The 10,077-nt window shown below is 62.7% G+C and overlaps 2 protein-coding genes across 9 annotated transcripts in view; one reads left to right on the forward strand and one right to left on the reverse strand.

Moving 5' to 3' along the window:
- Positions 1-8,392, reverse strand: part of LOC125445725 (RAP1 GTPase activating protein) — a 43,363-nt gene extending 34,971 nt beyond the window's left edge. For 3 of the 8 annotated variants that reach the window (XM_048519003.1, XM_048519002.1, XM_048519004.1), the window contains exons 1-2: positions 3,618-3,721; positions 864-899 (exon numbers count right to left, since the gene is read on the reverse strand). In XM_048519003.1, the coding sequence (XP_048374960.1) occupies positions 864-899; positions 3,618-3,661 (80 nt within the window). In that variant the 5' untranslated portion in view covers positions 3,662-3,721. Of the gene's footprint in view, positions 1-863; positions 900-3,617; positions 3,722-8,346 lie in introns of those variants that run through there. The other 5 variants (XM_048519007.1, XM_048519005.1, XM_048519009.1 and 2 more) reach the window with 4 other exon arrangements.
- On the forward strand, positions 6,204-8,852 carry LOC125445555 (basic salivary proline-rich protein 1-like). Its single transcript, XM_048518643.1, has 5 exons — positions 6,204-6,348; positions 6,696-7,207; positions 7,377-7,548; positions 7,889-8,441; positions 8,819-8,852. Exons 1-5 carry the CDS (start codon positions 6,204-6,206, stop codon positions 8,850-8,852), a joined length of 1,416 nt encoding a protein of 471 aa, XP_048374600.1.
- The last annotated feature ends 1,225 nt before the right edge of the window (positions 8,853-10,077 follow it).

The raw sequence follows: 10,077 nt of genomic DNA on the forward strand, positions 1-10,077 counted from the left end.
GGGGGGGCCGGTACGTTTTAGGTCCCATGACCCTTTGAAGGCCCTGAAGAGGAAGAGAGGAGATGGGAGCCTCCAGGACAGGCCCCAAATACGACAGGCCCCAAGTCAAGGCGGCCCTACCTGACCTGCAAGTGCCACTGGGAGCAGCAAGCCGCCAGGAGGAAAATACGGAAGGACACTCCCCCCAAGCCTGCCCAGAGTAAGGTAGAACCAACGACCCTTCAGGCCCTCCACATGACAACAATGCGCCTTTCAGCCGAGCGTGGGCAACGGCACCACCCAAGGCACGCAGGATGGGAACTGGGAGCCGGGCCAGGAAGCAGCCTCACTGGAGGTCATTGTCCTGCCCTCAGCTGGGTCCTGCTGCGGACGGCAGTCCCAGCTCTGGGGGCGGAAGGGGGGGCAAGGGGCGGGGCAGAGTCTATGGCTCAGGAGCAGAAGCCATTGTGCCTCCCCTCCCCCCACCCTTCCAAAGTCTGATCCCAGAGCAGAGAGAAGGGGATGAGGCTGCCCCTGATCCAAAGAGAGCGAGAGAGACAGAAACACCTCCCCAGAAACGGTGTCTGCAGGGGCTCCCCTAGAGCCATGGTGGCGAACCTTTGGTACTCTAGATGTTATGGACTACAATTCCCATCAGCCCCTGCCAGCATGGTCAGTTGGCCATGCTGGCAGGGGCTGATGGGAATTGTAGTCCATAACATCTGGAGTGCCAAAGGTTCGCCACCACTGCCCTAGAGCGTTGCAGATGGGCGTCTGCACTCCCACACCTTGATGGTTCAAGGGAAGGATTTTCACACTCAAACTCCCCCCATCAAGGCCCCCTGTCCACTTGCTGGCATGTGAGAGGCCTGAGGGGTACTCACCACTTGCCCCGCTGATAGATGGAGGTCTGGTCCACCCTGAAACACATAAAAAAGGGCCAGAGGCAGATTAACAGGCAGGCCATAAAGAAACACACACACACACACACACACACACCTCGAGAGAGCAGCCCCTACAGCAATGGTCTCCACACACTACAACAGCCTGCCCCCCCCCCCAGGTGCCCCCAGCAAGACAGAGGGCAAAGAGCAGCCGTGCAAAACAAGGCTCAGGTGTGCTTCTCCCGCACAGCAGCAAACCTGTTCAGCCGGCCCAGGGGCCGATCGCGGTGTTTGAGGTTGAACCGCCACAGCCCTGGGAAACCGGCTCCTCCCGCATATGTTCCTGAGCCTGCTCTGTTTATTCCATAAAGCTACCATCTTCAACACACACACACACACAAACACACTCCCTGCTGCCAGCTCTGAATCACCCACCAGTCGGTGCCACCCCTCGCCTGTCCCCAATGCAGCAGCTTCTGGGTGCAACCAGGCTCTGAGCCCTGCAGGGTGGCTGAGCTTCTAACCCCAAGCGGGCTCCTCTACGCCCCAGCAATTAGCAGGCAAGCCAGGGACCCGTGGGTGGGTGTCGCTCCCCTCACCTGGCACCCAGGTGAGCGATGAGACCTGAGAAGCAAACGGCCACAAAGGGGGGAGGGGTGCACACACAGAACGACGGAGCCTCTCGGAAAACTGCTGTAGCACTCCCCCGCCCCCGGCAACCTGGCGGCGCAAAGCCTGCACTGTTAGCCTCGGATCCAGGAGACCCCAATTGTGATCCCCATCATGCCGTGGAAGCTTGCTGGGAGAGACCGGGGGCCAGTCAACCTTGCAGGGTTGTTGTGAGGATAAAACGGAGGAGAGGAGAACGATGCAAACCATGCTGGGTCCCCACTTGGGGGGGGGGGGAAAGGCGTGATATAAAAGAAGTAAATCAATAACTACTCAATGATGCAGGAAGACTGAAGCTCTCGGGCTTCCAGGAAACAGGATGCAAAGGCAGAGAGCCCAGCCCAGGGATGAGGGCAGGAGAGACAGGGTAGGTTGTCAGGTGCAATGGGTGGGGCTGCGGGGGAGAGAAGGCAGCTCCTCGCCACGCAGCCTTCACTGCAAAGGGGGTTGCCTGTGCAACCCCCCCTGCTCCTCCCCCCCAGCCTGGTGCCAGTCGCAGCCCTGCTCGGCCCTTCATTTGATTATCCTAATCAAACAGCCGTGCCCAGCAGCGGCAGAGAGGCGAGACCCAGGCTCCTGGCTGCCCCCATCAGGGCCGCAATTAGAGCGCCACGAGGCAAAGAGAAGCCAGGCACAGCAGCCGGGGGGCCCTGGCCTTTGACGCCTGGCATCAGGGGAAGGGACACCCCGTTCCCTCAAGGGCTGCAGCTCCAGCTGCGGTCTGGAGGTCCCTCCTGTCCCAGGCCATCAGGGCCCCAGGGAGGCTGCAGCACCCTGCTACTTTGCTTACACTTCATTGGAAGCCTCAGACTGTAAGCTCCTTGGGGCAGGAGCCCTGCCAATGAAGGAATGTCTAACACTGCATGTATACCAAGAAGTCCCATTTCTACTTTGGGCAGACAGTGGCCCCTCATTCCCCCAACTTTCAGAGCCATCATCAGGTGAAACAGGACCAGGACATGTGACTCTGGCAGGTGGAGCCAGACAGGTTGCTGGTGGCAGGCCCTGCCCCTGGCCACCCCCACGTGCCCCCTTCCCCAGAGCAGTCGCGCCTTCAGGCCTGGCACCAGAACCCTGTCCAGGCCTGGGGCCGAAGTGCTAGAGAGCTCTGACCCCTCTCCCCCTCTGGGGTCTCTGCCTCCTCCCACAAGGAAAATACCTCTGCCAGGCACACAAAGGCCAAGCCGGGCCAAGAGGCAGAGCTTCCTCACCGCCTGGCGCCAGGCATTCCTGCGGGAGGGGAGGCAGAATTCAAGGAAGGTCTCAGAGCAGCCCACACCTCTGGCAGAGCCTTGGACAGTGGGCAGCCCAGAGTGCAGGGCGAGCGGGGAAGGAGCCCCAGGCCACTCCGAACCCACAGAGACCCCTCCCCTTTCATTCTTCAAATATCACTTTGCTGCTGCCTCTTCGGGCACGCTAAAGGCTTCACCCGCAGGGCCAAAGGGTGACAGGTAGTGCTCGAACCCAGGACTCCCAGATGAACCCCCACCCACAACTGCCAACTCTGTGGTGGTTAAAATGACAAGCAGCCAGCCACAGCGGGGTTCAGGGTCCCCCAAAAGGGCCAACTCCAGGCACAGAAATTGACTTGCGAGGCAAACTCTGGCCTCTGGCTGATGCCCGTTCATTCACATCCCCAGCAAAGATGCTCAGCAATCCAAGAGCTCCAGAAATTGACCACTGGACTTTACAGTGACAGGCAGTTCCACGGAACCACTCTGCAGCTACAAGTGAACTCAAGGGAAGCCGGGATCCTCACCATTGGAGCAGGTCGAGGTCACATGTCTGGTTCTGCACTCTGTTCCTTGAAGCCCCCACCTGCTGGCTCCACCGACCACCCCCCCCAAACCAAGGACAGCCTGTCCTTCACTTCTAGCTCCAGAGCCCCCCCCCCCGAAACTGGCAGAAATAATGCTGGGTTTGAGGGGGGGAGGCAGAGGAAAAGGGCTTGGTTGGCACGCCAGCAGAATCCCGATGTGCCAGCACGCAGGGGCATGAAAGGCTCAGACCATCACCGAAGGGGCACCACTGCCGCCCCAAACCCAGGACTCTGCCTGGCCCCACCCGCCTCTGAGGGCCACTCACCCTCCATAAGCTCCAAAGGTGAAGCTCCGCTTCCTGGTGCCCATGGCTGCTTCCCTGCTGGGCGAAGGTCGGGGTCACACTGCCTGACCACAGACGGGAGGGACAGCCAGCCCTCCTGTGCCCAGAGCAGCTGGGAGGATGAGGGGGCAGGAAGGGGGAAGCATGGGGGAGGGCCCCTCCGGTGCCTGCCAGCCAGCCAGCCAGCCAACCCTCCTCCTGCCTGAAGCTCTGATTTCCTCCGGCCCAAACTTGTCCAGCCAGCCCCAGTCAGAGGAGGTGGAGGCAGGCTCACAACACCCTGCAGGCCCCCGAGGGCAGAGGCGTCACCCAGCCGCTTAGCCGGGCTCCTGTATTTACGGAACAGAGACACACACGGAGGGAGGGGCCGGCCCATCTCGCGGCACCTGGGCAGGCTCGGCCTGAGGAGGGTGGTGGCAGCTGCTGGGGGTTTGGGAGTTCCTCAGCCCCCTCCCAACAGGATGCCACACGGGGCAGGTGAGCCAAACACAGCACCTTTGCCCTCAACTGCAACAAGCAGACCACCCCCACCCCGGCCTGGCAGGAACACCTCACTCGCTCCCCCCTTCTGTCTGCTGGCAACCAAAGTTACCTGTCTGCTGGGAGCCCCTGAGAAGCCCCAGACGGCTGCCCCTGGAGATGCGGGCGCCAAAGCAGGACATGCTGCTCTGTACCCAATGCGGGGGGCAGGAAAGTCGGGGGGGACGGCCAGGGTTCCACACCCCAGGGATAAGAAGAGCTGCCATCAGGATGAGAAGGGGACAGGGCAGCCTTGATTTTTTTCACAGAAAAAAAGATATGAAATTAAGGAAGCCCCCCCCCCCCCGCCACCAGCTGTGCTGGAAGCCCTGTCCTATGTGTGTGTGTGTGGGGGGGGGGCTGCTTGCCCCACCACTGCCTTTGATCCAGGACTGAGCCCCAAAGCTGCTCCTCAGCCTGGGAAGGATAAGTCCCGGATCTGAGGTGGCTGCAGCAAGGCCAAGCAGCTCTGTCTGTGGCTCAGCCCAAAACAGGGAACAAGGAGCCAAGCCCCCCCACCCCAGAGACGGGGCGGGGAGGGGGCTTCCACCCTCAGAGGCCGTTGCCCCCTACAGGACGGCATCCAGCACTGCCCTGACCAGGTAGACCAGCCAAGAGGCAGCAAAGTCTCAGCAGGCAGCACCCTGGAGAGGGACTCTGGGCAGCCACAAACCTCCCCAAAGGCTTCCTCAGCTCCACGCCCCCTCCACACGCACCTTTCCAGGCCTGCCCCCCCTTTCCCTTTGCAGCCCACCTCTAGGCCTCTAGGCTCTCAGTGCTGTGCGAGGGGAGTCTGACCTCTTCCACTCTTCAAGAACCTCTTTCTGATGCTGACCTTTCCATCAGGAGCCTTTCTCTGAGCAGCCGGCTGAACTGCGTGAGCCAGGAGAGGAGAAGACCAGCGCCCCCACCACCAAGGGGCACCTCAGAGCTCTTCTATCCTGACCCCACCCTCCAAAAGCTCACCGGCAGACACGGCCCCCAACAGCGCCAAGGGGCTTTGCTGGGTGGGTCAAGAAGGCCCTGGCGGTGGGCACAGGTGAGCTTTTGCTGGGGCAACACACAGCGAGGGAACCGCTCTTGAGCCCAGGGTGCCAGCCTGCCTTGCCACGGCCACATAAACCTCTGCTCTTTCTAATTTGTGGGGGGGAGGCAGGAGCGGGGGGGAGCAGCCAATGAAGGAAGGAAGACTTCTCCAGCAAGAGGGCAGCAGCAGCAGCAGCTCTGAGGCCCCCGGGCTCTTTCCCCAGAGCGCTCCTGGTCCAAGGTTGACCCGTGAAGAGAAAGGCGTCCTTCCAGAACTCAAGGGGGGGGGGGGCAGGGGGCAGGGGGCACTGCCAACAAGAAAGCTGTGAGGAGAGGGCAGCAGGGGTCTCAAGTGCAACCTCCCTACTCTGCTCCCCACCCCAAGCACCTGGGGCCAGGGCTACGCCTGTGCAGAGAGCAGGCGTGGAGGTCCAGAAAGGCAGGGAGGCCATCCTAAGGTTTGGATCGGGCCCTCGCAGCTCAGTTCTCTTGGCATGCACCTGCCCCTTCTTCCCAGTGGCTGCCTGCCACCTCCACTTGGCCATGCTGCTCGCGGGGGGAGGGGGGCGGTAGGTGGTGGGCAGGAAGCCTGGAGCTGCTCCCTGGAATATGCCACATTTGGGAATCAGGAGGAAATTTTGCCTGAGACTCCTTAAAGTGGGGGGGGGGGGGGGGGGGAAAGGGAAAGGAGAGAAATGGAGCCCAGCCCATTTTGAAAGGCTGCCACAATGTTCCATCTCATGCTCACACAATGAAGCCAACCACGGAGCAAAGAACACACGTGGACCGCCTTGTCACATGTGCCAGCAACCCGGCGGCTGCACGTCCCGTGGCAGATACGAGCAGACCCAGTGATCTCAGCCCCGCGTGTCTCCCACCCACTCTTCAGACATGAGTCACTGGGGGTCACTGCAAAGTCCAGGCCAAACAATGCCAGCGTGCTCGGGCTTCATGCCCCTTGGCTACCCTGCCCAATGTTTGCCCAGATACAACTGCCACGTGCCACCCCACAGCCTGCCTGACATGCCCATGTGCAGAGACAGTCTGGCCCCCCCTTCCCCCAGCCTAGGGGAGAAAAATGAAAAACCATCACCCCCTCCAAACAGCCTGATTCAGCCAGTGCCCACGTGTGGCAGCAGCAGAGGGGTACAACCTTGTCAGGATGCGGGTCTTGGGAAAGACTCATTCCGTGCCTGAAATCCGCAAGAGCAGCTGCCAGTCAGAACAGGCAATCCTGAAGTAGAGAGGCCAGAGGGGCACCCGGGCATCAGGCAGGCCCCCAACAGCCCGGGGAGGGTGGCTCCATCACAGAACGGGCAGAAGGGGCCTCTGCCGGCTTGTGCCGCTCTGCAGAACCACGCACCGTGCCACGCACAGAGCGGCAGGAACTCACGCCATTAGCTGTGCCAGACAGGCTGCTTGCAAGAGGCAGCTGCTGCGTTCCGGGTCCAGCGCCTGCAATCAGATCATGCCAGCTTCTGCTAGGATCTGCTATGCTCCCCCCCACCCCCGCAGCAAGACCACGCAGGAGGCCACGTTCGGCAGACTCCTCAGAAAACCAGATCCTGATCCGAACAAAAGCCAAGGTGCCCCTACATCACGGGGACCCCAAGAGACTGAGCGGGATCCAGAGGCAGTCAGTACAATTCCCCTCTCTGCCACAGACTCACTATGGGCCTGGGCGCGTCACTCCTCTCCTTCTGCATTCCTTGGCAGGCCCCCACAACGACCTCCCCAGCCCAGAGGGCCCCTGTTCTCCCCCCTTCCTCTCCCCCGTCCCTGCGCTGCACGAGGCGTTCTGCCAATTCTCCTCCAACTCAATTTGTAGCTCTTACCAGGGCTGCTCTCAGAGTAGAAAACCTTTCCTGTCTCCTGGGAAGCTGAGCCAGAACCCAGAACCCCTTCGGGGCTCACCTTGCAATTCCCAGCACCAGGCGGTTGGGAAAGGGGGCAAGCCGGCCCCCCACCCACACTGCCTCAGCAGCACCCGGCCACCTCCTCCTCTGAACAGCCGCACGGGGGCGGGGGTGGGGGGTGGGTTAGGAGCCAAGAAAAGGGGGGTCACAGCAACTAGAGGAGAAAGGTCAGCTGCCAAGGGGAGGCCGGGAGGGGTCCATCGCCACCCAGACTTTCCAGACTTTGCTCTCCATTATTAGGCACTCTCTGAGCCCAGCCTTGGTCTCTTGGAGCTCCCAGTGGGATGGGGCCACCCCAAGCAAGGCCCTGGACCAGGGCAAAGGCCTCCCTCTCACTCAGGCCTCCGAGGAGCACTGCCGCTGCCAGCAGGCCAAGCACTGGCCAGAGAGCCCTTTGCCGCCAGGGCTGCTTCCATCCTTGGAGACACAGCCACGGGGCACGGAGGGACAGGGTCACTTTCCCCCCCACCCGGAGACCCCTGCAGAGGCATCTTCTACCAGCACGCGAAAGGGCTAAGACAGGGGTAGGGAACCTGCGGCTCTCCAGATGTTCAGGAACTACAATTCCCATCAGCCTCTGTCAGCAGGGCCAATTGGCCATGCTGGTAGGGAGAACTGATAGGAGTGCTGAGCTATCTGGAGAGCTTGCAGGCTAGACCACCCCTCCCCCCCCACGTTACAAACGGCATGAGGGCTCTGCCCTTCAGCTAAAAGCTGGGGGTCAAGGTCGGGGGAAAGAGCCGAGAGAACGGTCAGAGTGCCCCTCCCTCCCCCCATTTTCCCCTGCAACAGAAAAAAGCCTGGCAGAGTGCGGGGGGGGGGGGCTGCGCCCGAACCTCCAGCAGGGGGAGAACAGCGGTGCCCCCCCTCCACTTCCCGGCATTCGCCTGGCCGAAGACCCCCACCACCTCTGCCCGGCTTGTAGCCAGCCGTTCCCTCCTGGGGGCCACCGCCTGTCTGGAAGTCGTCGTGGGGGAAGGCCTTCTGCACATGCTCAGGAAACCTTTCGGCCCGGTCGATCCTCCTCCCCCCCTCCCTCTCCAGCGCCGAGAGTGCCGCGCAGCCTTTCTCCGCCCGCCCGAGGGCGCCCCGGGCCAGGAGGGGCCGCCAGCCCAGCAGGGGCCCGCCGGAGCCCCGAGAAAGCCTCGCCAGGGGCCCAGGAGCCGCCGCCGCCAGGGGCGGAGGCCCGCCGGGCACAGCGCGCCCGCTCCCGCCACCCCCGGGCCTCCTCGTGCCGCGCGCGCCCTTACCGGCTCCCGGGCGCTCCGCTCCGCCGCGCTGCCTTCGCCGCACTGAGCCCCGCCGCCGCCGCCGCGTCACGTGGCGCCCCGGCCTCCGCGCCGCCGCAATGGAGCCGCCCCCCCCCCCCGCCCCGGGCCACGGCGCTAGTCCGCAGGACCCCCGAGCCGCCGCCTCCTGCCGCCGCCCGAGCCGGGGCGGGGGGATGCAGCCGGGCACTGGCGGCAGGGCTCGCGGGGCAGGGGAGCCCCTCCGCTGGCCGGGACTGGCGTCGGGGCTCCAGCAGAACACCGGCTCCGAGGCCCAGGGGCTGCAGCGCCCCCTCCCCTGCTGCGAGCCACACCAGGGCGGGCCGGGCGAACCCCCCCCCCCCCCGCAAAGCCTCGCTCCCTTCAGCAGGAGCCGGCACTAGGCTGGCAGCATCCCCGGTGGGGAGGGGTGGGGCTGGGAATCCCCCCTGGCTCTCCCGTGTAAGTTCTGCAGGGGGCCACCGCGGGGGCGGGCGGGCGGGGGGTGAGTCCACGCTGAGAGAAGCCGCCGCGGGGAAATGTCCGGGGCTCCCATGTCCTGCTTCAGAGGCTACAAAGAGTTGAGAACGACCACCGGACACGGGGCTCCAGGCCCACTATTGGGGCTGAATGAAGGGTCTCCTGCTAGCTCCTGAGTGTCGTCATGCCTAATGGGCAGAGGCACGCTTGGCTTGGCATCTCTGGCGCACCAAGAGCCCAGGAGGGTGTGACTGATGACGTTGCCCAAGTGGACAACTTTGTCGAAAGTGACAACTGAGCTAGCCAGATGTGTTGTGGGGTTTGTGTCTCTGTTGAGTGATCCATGGTGACAGGTGAGAAGCTGTTTTAAGGGGTGCGGGCGTGCCATCCCAGGCCTGTCTCTGAAAGAGGGATGACAGGGGCTGCCAGAGGCGCCCAGCGGTGGTGTTGTTGGCCTCTGCCGAGGCTGGCTGGTCACCCCTTTACTTTGCTGGGCAGCTGCTGTGATTCAGGCCAGACTTCTTGAAAGCCCCTGCTGGTACCAGACCAAATGCGACTGCTGCGACCGCAGCAGCCAGGATTACTTCCTGTGTTCTGGCTGGAAGCATGCAGGGATGTTGGGCTGCCAGTCCAGCAGGGGCTTATGGCTCCACAGCAGGGCTTCGGGGGGGGGGGGGGGCGGGGGGCTTCAACAGAAAGTGGGTGGGCACACCTGGGTGGGCTCTTTCCTGGCTGGGAGGGAAAGCAAACAGCTGTCATCTTCTGCTGGGCCCACTTTGGCCCAGATGAGAGGTCTGCACTCAGCAGAAAACTCCCACCAAACAGTATCATACCAGGGAGGGGAGCAGGTAGCAGAACTCACCCACTCACACATTCTTGCACTCCTGTGATTTTGAAGTGGGATACCCAGAGGCCACTTGGTGGCCCCCCTTGCCTCATTGCCTGCCAACTCATTCTAGAGGCCACAGGCACGTGGGACAGGCACAGGCAGAAGGAAGCAGAGGGGGTCAACTCTGAGGAATCCTGTAAGGCACAGAACTAAAGCTACTCGCCACGCAGGGAGAAAAGCTCTCACCAGGCAGCAAAAATGGAAGGGCCCGCCTCCGTCAAGGGAGGAAGCCCCACAGAGCTGGCTGCACAACCCAGCAGCCCCCTTGTTCTGAGCCCGAGTCTGTGCTTGAGACACTGTCAGTCTGCCCTTTGCAGAGCAGGGCCTCTTGGGCGGAGGAAACCAAAGCAGCCGTCTCTCTGGAG

Source organism: Sphaerodactylus townsendi, linkage group LG16 (genome assembly GCF_021028975.2).
Source record: "Sphaerodactylus townsendi isolate TG3544 linkage group LG16, MPM_Stown_v2.3, whole genome shotgun sequence".
Taxonomy (NCBI): Eukaryota; Metazoa; Chordata; class Lepidosauria; order Squamata; family Sphaerodactylidae; genus Sphaerodactylus; species Sphaerodactylus townsendi.